This window comes from Corvus hawaiiensis, chromosome 7, assembly GCF_020740725.1.
Source record: "Corvus hawaiiensis isolate bCorHaw1 chromosome 7, bCorHaw1.pri.cur, whole genome shotgun sequence".
In the NCBI taxonomy this organism is placed as follows: Eukaryota; Metazoa; Chordata; class Aves; order Passeriformes; family Corvidae; genus Corvus; species Corvus hawaiiensis.
This window is the reverse complement of record NC_063219.1, coordinates 12,089,301-12,101,653: the sequence shown is the minus strand read 5'-3', so window position 1 is coordinate 12,101,653 and position 12,353 is coordinate 12,089,301. Positions and strand designations below refer to the sequence as shown.

The following is a 12,353-nucleotide window of genomic DNA, read 5'->3' as shown; positions in this document are numbered from 1 at the left end:
CCCCTTCATAGGTCCCATGTAGGAAAATCAATACCGGATATGCAGGTCAAACCAAACTGACATGCCAGGATTTATTTATTTATCAGGTCAGAGGATATACAGCTGACATGCACCCATCATTTTGCTTCTTGAGTTGCACAAGGAGTGACCAAGATGCACAAAACCCAAGTAAGAGTATTATAACAACCCATACCTTGCAAATGTTCCTCCCACAACTTGCTGAAAAAAAAACAATGGTCAGACAATGCCTGGCTAAGTAATAGATGGTTTTCTCATTAATTAAATTCGAGAGCATGCAGTTAAACGCAAAGCTATGTCTTTACACAGCATTCCCCAGAACATGATCTTTTACTGAACTTTTGCTTGGAAAGCACATTAATGCTGTTTCTGAGTCAAAATCCAAATATTTTCATTCATATAGCTCATATATAGTGCCTGACCTAGACAGAAGGTGGAGTCAGCAGTTCAAGCTAGTTACTTTCAAGGCCTGAAGGAAAGGAAAGGCTGGGAAGAGTTTCCCATTCTTAAAAATATGCTGAGGCTATTCCTTTGAGAGTGATTTAAAGCTTATGTCATTTTGTAAACTTTTCCAGCTGTCAACATTTCATTTGCTTTAGACTCCATCCAGAAGAGTGGGGTCAATGAAGTGCTATGTGTTTTTCTTCTGTTTTCAAGAGAAAAAAAAAATGAACTGTTTCTGTATCTTTACCAAGGAGATAGCTATGGCTGATTCCAGCTATTTATTAAGGAAAACTCATTGTTTAATGCTACTCAGTTTTGTTTCTAGGCAGTGCCTGAAGCTCTGAATTGAGCTGTCCTTTAATCAACCTGCAGTCACCCCCACCACAGAAGAGAACCCTGGGCAGGTTCTTGTTTGGCCTCGCTGCCACTTCACATCCTGCCATCCATGAAGGTCTAACCCAAGCACTTGTGACAGTGCCTGTGTGCCTGGGCCCTGATGCTGCTGGCCACAGCAGGCTCTGCTGCACGGAGCAGCATGGGTGCACGGACAGAGTGCCCGGGGACCCTCTGAGCCAAGACATGGCACTGGTGTCTGTGCCAGCCCTCAACCAGCCAAGACAAAAGAGTTATTCAGCAGGGAGGAAACTGCAATCCAAGTGGCATTCAGTGCCTATGTCAAACATCTGCAGCCCTGGGGCAAACAGTGGCAACACACACTTGGGAAAACATGCTGCTCTTTGCACAGGGGGTTTCTTTGGTGTAGACAAGACCTTAATGACACATCCACTGACTGCTTCTTATACTCACCCAAAGAAAATTAAGAGCATAACCCTCACTCAGTTAGCAAACCAAAAGCTTGTTGACGTTTTTTCTAGAACCAATGAGGAAATGAAGTATCTGAGACCGGAGGCAGGGAACACAAATATACCCTCAATTCTGCTTTCCCAGGAAAAAATATGGAGAGGGCACAAATTTTAAAAACTCATTTTTAAAATGTTTCTGCCTAATCCTACATTTGCTTGATAGTTAGCACCTGTAACTATCAGCCTGCCAATGTTCATTTAAAGATTGACAAGAGCTGTGGGTCTGAAGCTTCACCAGCTTCCACCAGCTTCAGCAAGCATGCCCTACCAGCAGTTCAAACCAGGACTTTCCCTTCCACATTCAGGACACACCAACACACACAATGGAAGTCTCATACCTGCATATTTTCTCTCATGTCAGTAGCCTCTCGCAGTGGATGCACTGCCAGCTTAAAGATGTCATCAATAGTCTTGAGACCAGTGTTCCTCAGCATGGTGTACTCCCTTGCTTTCTTCCCTATCCTCACTGAGAGGCTGCGCTTTTGTGCCTTCCCGCCTCCACTTCGGTTGGTTATTGCAATGTGAACAAAGAGGGTAACGTGCTCCATGATGTCACCAACAAAAGAGCGCAGTGGTATGTGCCTGTATCCGGGCTGTAAGCACTCCAGTGGGATGGTGTACTGCCCTATGAACTCATCCCCAATGTAGTCATCATCCAAAACAACAAAGCGGATCATAGCCAGCTCTGGTAGATTGATCTGGAACTCAAAGCTTTCATCAAAAATAGGGTTATCACTGTTTTGCTGCACAGTTTTAGTTCTTTGTTCGGTGCAGTCTGCAGGAATGCCATGTATTTCTATGCAGACATAGGGGTCTATGACATCCCCTTTTGCACATGCACCCTTGGGCTTTGGAAAATTCTGCCCACTGATAATTTTGACATGTAGGACCTGGGGGGAGACCCCCGGAACAATACCCTTGGTATTTGCGCTGAAGTAAGACACTTCGTCACGCATCACTGAGGGCCTGAGAACGTACCCACATCCCCCGTTCTGTAGAAACCAACCAGTGTGTAGGTCCATCATGGGCCCCGGCGTCTGATAGTTCATTGCCACTATCTGGCAACCACAGTTCCAAAAATCTTGAGGATTTAAGTTACTGGAGTCTATCCTCATAGCACTCGGGTACACCCTGGACAGAAACTTTTTGTTGTAGTTAACAAAATCTTCAGGGTATTCATTTGCAATCCGACTGGCTTCTGCCTCACTGAAGGAGCACATTTCCCAATAATTTTGAGATTTCATGGATGTCTCAAAGTCTTTATATTGGACAGATTTGCATAGGGACACCAAGTCAGACAACTCCCTGCAGAGCCAGATCAGCTTCGGTTCCCTTGAGAAGTCCTCTGACAGTCTTCGGGATATTTCAGCCTCTTCATCTTCATCGGTGACCTCTCCTTCTAATACATCCTGGTCGCAGGGCAGTTTCTTCCCCTTCACAATGATCTTCATTTTCAGTTTCTCAGGGGATGGGAGGTAGGCTTCTGAGGACAAAGGTGCCTCTGTGTACAGCTTGTTTCCAAAGATCCTTTTCATGTGTTGCACCATCACCTTCTGCTGCTGTACAGAGCAGTGGTTCCCCAAGCAGAGAATAAGAGGGTATTCTGAGGCAAAGAAGGCCAATTTGTTTATTACCTCAATGACATTTCGAAAGGCAAGTGGCGATGTCATGTTGTTGCGGTTACAAATAATGGGTTCATTATCTGGGCCGTCACAGACGTCCAGTTCAATACTCCGGCAGCTCATCTTTAAAGCTCTGACATAACCATTGATATCAGCTGGGCCTCTGAGCTGGTCTTCTATTAGGTATGTATTGTGGGATGCATTGATGTAGTAATGTGACAAAGGCTGCGTCATGTCTTGGACAATTTTTTTGTGCTCTGGGTCAAAAATATCACATTCTGAGGACAATAAGTATTGAGTAAATCCATCAATTGCAAGAAAACCTTTCAACCGCCCTTCTTCAGAAAGCTCATACCTGCGTATAATATCTAGACACATTTCTTCTGTTATGTGGGTCACTCCTTGCTCAGCCTCTAAAAACAGCATCAGGTCATTGGCATCCAGGTACTCTTTGTTTTTGGATATCTGAACAAGTAAGAAATACACTTCAGGTCTTGTGCAAAGTTCACTAAATGCTTCACAAAACTCTTCTTTTGTTACTCGTGTTGTCAGTTTCTCTTTACTCTTCTGAATTTCCTTAAATTTTAATCTAATCTTTGATTCCTTTAAGGTGGGGTTAAGCTTCTTTATTAGCTCCACAGCTGTATCTTCTAACATTATGCCATTGCCATCAACATCTGCTGCTTCGAATACAGTTTTTAACCAGGCAAACCGTGGGGTATTATGGCTGCTTTCCATCAAGTCCAGGGGTTGTTTGCTACGAGAAACTAAGTACCTTAATCCTGATACCCAAATATTGGCCACATCAGCTGAATTGGCAACCAAGTCAAGGGACTCATAGTTCTCACCATGAATTATCGACAGCGCACAGTCCTCAGAAATCTGATCTGCAAGTCCATTATTCCTGAATGTTTCTGTGTTCTTCCCTAGTCTGATTTCTTTTATAGCAGAAATATCAAGCTTGGCTTTGTCAAGATCCTTCTTGGAAGGCTCCCAGCGAAGAGCCTGCAGGTCAGGATCCAGAGTAAAAAAACGGTTATAAATCCGGGAATTTGGACGAACTTTCTTCAATTCACACCCAGCCTGCATAAAGCTGATACAGTCACTGGCACTGCTTATTTTCTTCTCTGACGGCATGCTGCTGAAGGACACTGTTTTCTTTCTTCCGCATTTTTGGTTTGAAGGATCCTGCGGAATAATTACATTTTTTAAAAAAATTAGCAGGTTTTCTTTGGCCATTCCACAAGTGCATAAATAATAGAAAAGGTACATTTATGTAATGATAATTAATGTTCTTCTGAACTTCAAAACACAACATATTATTCCTTCCCACAATTCAGTTCCCTACTGAGCTATAAAATATACTGAGCTATAAAATATACTGAGCTATAAAGCGACTTGACTGACTGTGGCATTAGAGATAGCAAGTTCTCATGAGTGACATTTGCAGCTATTAAACTGTCTTCCAGATTTCAGCAACCTGCTACAGCTGTGAGGAGTCAGTATCCAGTTGTATAAACTATGTCCAGTTTCAAAGCAGATACATCACTCTCTTGCCTCCCCACTTGTTTTGAAAAGTAGTTATTCTGGTCACTTCTGTGTACAACAACTACAAAGCACTGTAGGAAAATGGACAGCCAGACAAGAAATCCAAAGCCTTTGTCTTTAGGAAATGTATTCTAACTCCTCTTTAGAAAATACTCAGCCAGACATGCGACTGTCTTTTCAGTATCAACTGATGTAAACGCAGCTGCCTGCAAAGCTGTCTGTAATGTCAGTGCAGCAACTAAATTTGAACCTTTCCCTGCATATTATCAATTCAAAACATCTCACAATAATTATAAATTATAAATCCTTCTTTTCTCTGCATGATTTCCATCTATCCTATTAGTATGTAAACTATCCAACAGCTACCAAAAGTATTTTTAAAACATCACTCAAGACTGCAATTAATTGTGAAAGACTTGTTAAAATTGTTTTCCCTCCTATTTCCCTAGCCACCAACAATGCTTCCTTAATTCTCTGCCTTCTGTTGTTGAAGCGACCTCAGCTGCCTGGATTTTGAATGGAAAAGGAGTCCTGAGGCAAGGAAATGTTAATGCTGGGCCTAAGCACACAGCTCTCCACCCTGCTGCCTCAGGCCCAGACATCTGATGTGCACCAGGCACCAGCTTCCCAACAGCCGCTGGGGATCTGCTTTGAGGCACCAGAACCCCCGACTCCCAAACCCTCTGCAGCCTGGACTTCCTTTCCCTACCCCAGCAGCTGGTTCCACTGAGCTCCAGTTTATCTGCTGTGTCATTCAACCTCCCTCAAGTCATACTCCTCTGCAAACCCTACATATAAGCCCTGCTCTAGCAGGGCCCTCCATCCACCCATCTCTGTCCTTTGATGCTCTGCACCATCTGAGCAGGACCTTGTGTAGCTCCCAAGCCACAGAGCATCACTCTTGGTGCTCATACGAACCTCTCCACTCTTCATTTGCATGTTTGTGAAGATACTTTCAGCAAATTAGTCAGTATGAACGTTTCTACATTGTTGTCATTTGCTCACTTCATTCAATAATATCCAAAATATTTCCAAACCCCCAGGCCTCTAACTACTGAATTTAAAGGCATGGTATCTGCTGGGAACAAAATTAAAACCTCTGAACTTCTTATGATAAAGATTTCTTATTAAACTAATAGAGAGACTTCTACTGACAAGAATAATTCCTCTTTCCATTTATTTAGTACTTATTATGAGAATGGGTCTTAAAGAAACAGGAAGAAAGTAAACAAAGCGAGTGCCTCGGGTCACCTACTTTTTTAATTACAGTTTTATGCTAAAAATATTCTGTTCCTGCATTAACATACTGTGTTTTAATACACAGCTTTGGCTATGGAAATCTTCAGGCAGTAGACGCTAATGAATACAAACAAATGCAGCAGGTTACCCCACGAGTAATCTTTTTTATTTCCTTATGTTTACAGGAGCAATATTTAGATTTAAGATTGATTAATTAGGAATATTCTTCTCATATAGTTAGAAGTATTAATGGCCTTGGATTCTGCAGTGACTCATTCTTTGACAGAGGTTCCTCAGGGCCAGACCTAGAAATCTCATCAGAGCAGCCTATCTGATTTATCTACAGGTCTGACATTTTGTCTTAACTAAGGAGGCGCGAATGTTATGTAACTACTTTTTTTTCTGCAAAAAATGAAAGACATTTATTTTTAGTTTCAAGATACCTGTGCCTTTTGATCAAAGTAAGTCAGGGAATTAATCAGCCATTTTTCATGTATTAAGGTGGGGGGAAAAAAAGCCTAATTGACCTCATGGACAAACGATAAAAGTTTCCTTTTAACACTCAGTCTTAACCCCTCAGGGATTTTGGTGGGGATTAGATTATCCTCTGTGTCCTCTCTCCCTGCTTTTATTTTTGATGGATACTTCTGGTTTTGTACTTAGTGGTATGTATGGAACATCAGAATTGTATAACAGCACTTCACCATCTCAAAGGAGGACTTGCCTATATCTTTCAATCAATTGAACAGAATTCAAGCCTAATCCACAGACTAATTGCCTACAACTAACAAGATTTAAGTATTATTGACACTGATGGGATTATTTTAACTAACAATATCCTCAATCTAATGTATAATACATACAAACCCCACAAAACTGCAATTGCTAACTGAGCTTATCACTGCATCAGCTATTCCCCTCTCGGTCTCTCTAGACTAGGAGCATACTCAGTCTTCTCAGTCTTTAAAAGTGAGAGCTGTTACTTCAGATATAATGTGACAGTTTTCATTCATAATTATCGCAAAGTTAATTATTCCAGTCTTGTAAAAACTCAGAAGGTATTTCTGTAAGCTCCAAAGCTGTCTTCTCAGCCTGACAGCCCAGGCACTCGCCTTTGTTTTACCACACTCCTAATGTTTGAATAAGCACCTCTGGATCCTGACACCATGGTTTAGCCAGGCCACACACCTCCAGATCCCTAGGGACCACCCTGGGGAGCAGAGGAGTATTTTCTTCAAGAAGTGTCCTCCCACCACTGAGCCCTACTCACATCAATGCCTGGAGAGGACAATTTATATACCCTGTGCCTTGCCACTGATCTTATGCTGAGTTTAGTTCAACTGAGACTCCAGACTTGGGGTTCTAATTTTAGTGTAGCTATTGCTTTCTTTAAATCTCTACCTTAATCCAATTTCAACAGATTGGTCTTCTAAGACAAGACATCCAGCTAAGAATACTGTGCTGCAATGTCTCCAGTGGCTAAACTGCTGCTCCATTCTACTGGATACTAAGAACAGGAAAAAGTACAGTCACCTAGCAAACTAAAAGCTGCCAAAATCTTACATGGATAAATAGGAAACCTACTCTCTTGTGCTACCTGCCAAGGTATCAAACGCTGCAAGTTATCAAAAAACCTCTCCTCAGAATTCAGGCATGCAAGAGCACTTGTTCCTCTTCATTAACCAAAGCAATTAGAAAGCACAATGAGATGCAGCCCTGAATCTTGGAGCTGGAAATTCTACCTTTCTCCAATATGCTAAGGTCATCAAAATTGATCTTGCCTAGGTAACTGGACAGTAACTGGCCTCTGACTGCCCTTTACCCTCAGTCACTTGTACTGATGGAACTGGATTTATTGTGGTAGTGAAAAATCAAAAACAAAAGATGATGTTTGCCAAAAAGAGAAATCTACATCAATGTGAAAATGAGGAACTAACTTGTAGATTTTCCATCCTAAGATCTTTCCTGCCAGAGACAGCCAAGCTCTATACAAAGCACTGTTCCTGGAAACAAACACAATCAGTTTGCATGCAACATGCAAGTACAAAAAGGAAATCCTCACTCATATGGGAAACCTTATGTTTCCAAGGTAAGACACTTTTTTCAAAGTGACTCAAAACTATGGTTTCTTTCAGTTCTTTGGTTATCCCCTTTAAGGTGCTCTAACAGGATGACTCCATCTCCTTCCTGCTTCTGAGCCTGCATAGTATCCATTATATAAAATACCTCGAGACCTCAAACACAAGAGCACATCAATAGATTTCAGCACATGCACTGCTGCTCTGAAATCATTAAGGACCAAGGAGATGTATCTTTGTGCTGGCCTGACTGCATCCTAACATTTTCTAAATGTTTCTAAAGCAGGGATTCAGAACAGCAGTCTAAGCACACTCCCAAAATAGGAGAAGCTCTGCTGTTGAACACATCATCCTCGTCAGAGGGACTGGATACATAAACAGTGGGATCACTAAGCCATCAGCAGTTGTGGGAAAACTCCACCCCATCCACCCTGACCTCTTGACTGCTCAAACTTCTGCTGTTTAAATCAAAGAGCTAACAGAAATAAATAAGTGGGATTAAAAAAATATGAGTAAACATGCTCTCCACCTCATCCCACCCTCTTTGTCAAAACTATAGGACATAAATTGCCCATCCGAAGTTAAGAACCAGGGCAGTAATAAGAGCTGAATAGCAAACCTGCACACAAAGGTCAAGCTCATGAATTATTATTTGTCTGAAATTAAGTTACTTGAAGGCTCTCTAAAGCACTGACAGTCTTCCAGGATTCTGCTAAGGAGGATAAGAATGGCAAAACCCATCACCTAGTCAAAGACACCAAAAACCCTTAAAGAGCTGCAGGGCTCCTGTGAAAGGATATGAAATTCAGTAATAATCCTGAAAGATAAACTCATTAAGTGTGATTAAGAGCTATTTCCCCAAAAAAACTATTCACATTTTCACCAGTTTGAGTCTAATCTTTGACATTTTTCCTGAACCTAGCATTAGGAAATCAGTAACAGACAGCTTAGTCTGTCCTCACAAATAGACTGTAAGAAACAGTGCATCCTAAAAGCTATCTGCTCTGGAAACTCCAGATGCTCCAGTTAATTGGCCAACTGATTACCTGATTCTTTGTTTTCTAAGAGAAACGAAGTTCTACAGGATAAGTTTTTTTGCGATACTTCTAGATATCTCAGCTATACAAAGACAGAATCCCAGTCCCTGAAAATCTTAAGGCTTTACTGTACTTGTGGTGGGAAAACGTACTTTTAAACAGAAAGTAAAGAAGTCAGTGAGTCATTAATGGCACTCAAAGCACCGTGTAGCAGGCTGACAAATGACAGTGTAATTTTTCTGTAATGAAGTAAGCCAGAGCAGGGAAGACTTACAAAAACCATCCAAGAGAGCACAAAGTCAAAGCCTAGGCCAGGGCTGCAACTGGATCTCATAAACATGTGAGGCTTAGTGCATTTGATCAGGTGCAGCTCAAAGCTTGAACCCACAGTACCAGCACATGATTACTACAGGTAGCAATGATCACTGGATGCCAGTATTCATCATTAGCACACAAAGCTTTCTTCTGTAAATCTCAGCCATGTTCTGGCCATCCTCAGAGAGAATCCTTGGGCTGCCCATTCTGCAGATTTTATCAACTCTTCTCACAGCCCCTGCTATCACATCAAATTAAGGAGTTAAACTCCCTCTAATCTTTCTTGGCAAGGGCCTGTAGGATGTAGGTATCAGATAGATACCCACTGTGACAACTCACAGGTCAACAAAGAAAAGGTTGCCTACTCAAATTTAATCCAGGTTAACAACTCATGGCACGAAGCAACTACCTTTGCACAGGGGCTGAACAGTCAAATCACCTTATCCCTGGTGCAGGCAGCTATTGGGATGCTGCCAGTCACACCTGGGCTAACACACAGCTCAGAAGACTGCAAGAGCAGATGTTACTGCTGTGAGATCAAGCTTGGTAGCCTCTTCAAGGCAAAATCCCTACTGATTCAGGGATTTGTGCACATGGGGAACAAAGACCAGATCAAAAATTTAGCACATGCGCTGTTAAAAGCTGAGCTACACACATAATGGAATAAACAGAAAACTTAAGGCAGACCGAAAATACAACACGGACACATACACGAGAAACAGCTTCAGAACACAGTGTCCAACAATTCTCCAAATACCAAAATAGTCCCGCTAGCATGTCTGCAAAGCCAGGGAGTTGTCACTAACCAGAAGTTTAACTCAAGTGCAAGCTCCATGCAGAAGCCTCAGCACTATCATAATTCATAGAGAGCAAGGACTAAGGGAGCTCAGGCACAGGAAAAGAAAAGTGTCCTGGGGAACAGTAAGTAATATCTGCATTTACAGTGGGCTTTCCTCAGCTCCAGGATTACCAAGACATTGAGTATGGGCACTGGACTGTCACCAAGACCTATAATAATAACTACAGTCAGCTTCTCATTTAAAAAGTCACCCTGCAAAATAGGTACGGCCAGGGCAGGAAAACTGAGTGAAGACAATCGCTTAGCTATTCTGGGAGAAGCTCAACAGGAGGCAAGACTATAATGGCTTGTCTGATTTCCTCTTTTGCTCCATTACTTAAAATCACTTCCAAGTACTGTTGTGTAAGGCTGGAAGGAGATACAAACGAATGCCTGGAGCAGATCTTTAGGAAAAACACCTGAACCAAAACGATTTGCTGTTTAAGAAATGCTTTGCTGTGTACTTGCTTTTTTCCTTTTCTTTTTTAAATGACTAGCATTACTAAATTTATTCAATTTTACCTTGAAGAAGGTTTACCTTTGCTATTTAAATGACAAATTAGAGCAAAAGAAAAAACCAGCAGCACATAAAGACTCCATCTGGAAATGCTTTTTTGGAAACGAAAAGCACACAACACAAGAAGGGTTTATTTTCTGCTGTAATACCGTGCTGAAGTTACTACTTCTCCCTTCTTTTTTATAAGTAGGGCCATGAAGCCAAGGTTGAAAATCTTCCAAGAGCACAATAACATGAAAGCCTATAATGAGGCTACCACTTCACAGCCCCTTCTGCCATTATTGTTAAAGTTTCATCCAACTGGTTTCCACAAGTGCAAGTATCCTTTTATGCATTAAGCAACATCTACAGTGAGAAACAGATTCCTGTAAGACACTTCAATACATACACGCAATGTCTCCATATAACCCTACGGAAGATGCCGCCTGATGAAGATTTTTCACGAATACTGTCCATTCTCCCTGAGGAAAAAGCCCCTTCACTTAGGACACCCCAAGTGCCAGATCTACTTCCAGTTGGGAGGAAACTTACAGTCTGTAAGGGACTGACCCAGCTCACTGGATGTAATATCTCCAACCACTACCGCTCCCAAATATTCTGCTATTTCCAAGTACTTGGATTACTTCACAGGCTCTAATCCTTCGTAGTCTGCAAGGGCACCTTGGACATGGATTGAACTCATCACCCTGCAGGGAATATAAACCTGAGAAAGACAGAAAGACACTTGCTGCTTTCTGTCTTTAAGCAGAAGTAGTAGCAGCAAGGTCTGGAAAATGGGGATCTCAGCTGCAGCATTCGCAGGAGAACTCCACTGTACAAATCCTCATTCTGTCACAGAACCTCCTCTGAATCTGGGACAAAAATTAAGAGAATAAGAGAATGCCAATAGCAACCAAGGAGGAAAAGCCAAATAAGTTCAGAAAGACCTGGCTAAGCAAAAACATGCCCGACTGGTACTCCCCTTCATTTCACCTCTAAATACTTGATGGGCACTGCGTCTGAGAGTGGGTAATTTTCACTGTCAAAATAATGGAGAAACTGAAAAAGATTTGATTAAGAATAAAACGATGATTAGCATTAACTATTTCCAACATTATGGAAAACAGCTTGTCAGACTAACCTGATATCTCTGCTTTTATGATATTAAAAGTTTGGTTGATACACAAAGTCATTGGTAATAAGACTCTGTAATGTATTATGGTTTCTGCAATGCATTTGACTTGGTAGTGAATGACATTTTGATTAAGAAGATACAGCAATAAAAATAAACTCAGAACACATTAAATGGATCAAACACAAGATAAACGATAACTTTCAAATGCAACAGTAAACGTGAAACACTTGTCATGAAGAAATGCTTCAAATGGGATCCTGCAGGGACCCATTCTTCAGCCCAGTGCTCTTTAGCATTTTTAGAGTGAGCTGGAAGAAAGCATAAAATCAATACACATGGAGTCTGGAGATGATACAAAGCCAAGTTTCAACAGTGATGAATACCAGAATGTGAGTCAGCAGTCAAAAGACTGCTTGACAAGCAATACATAAAAAAATAAGTATCTTCCAATAAGAAGCAAAATACAAGGTCATAATTCTGAAACCACAAGGGGCAAGTCCTTATTTACAGGACTCTGATGCAGGAGAATAATTCTGGGGAAATTTTTTCGTCATCACAGCTGATCAGCAAAGAACATAACAAAAAGATCATACACAAAATAGTATAGTTGGTTGTATAAACATAGTACCTACTCAGGATAGAAAAGTTCTAATATCTTTGTATTTGTCCATCATGTGATGCTCTCAGTTTAGAAATTGCCTTGAAAACTGGAAAGTTCAC

At 41.4% G+C, this 12,353-nt stretch overlaps 1 protein-coding gene across 1 annotated transcript in view; it reads right to left on the bottom strand.

Annotated features, from left to right (window-relative positions):
• The window catches only part of PLCL1 (phospholipase C like 1 (inactive)), a 186,118-nt gene that overhangs the window by 36,902 nt on the left and 136,863 nt on the right, over window positions 1-12,353 (bottom strand). Inside the window, exon 2 of the mRNA XM_048308934.1 lies at window positions 1,664-4,135. Coding sequence (XP_048164891.1) covers window positions 1,664-4,135 — 2,472 coding nt within the window. The remainder of the gene's footprint in view (window positions 1-1,663; window positions 4,136-12,353) is intronic.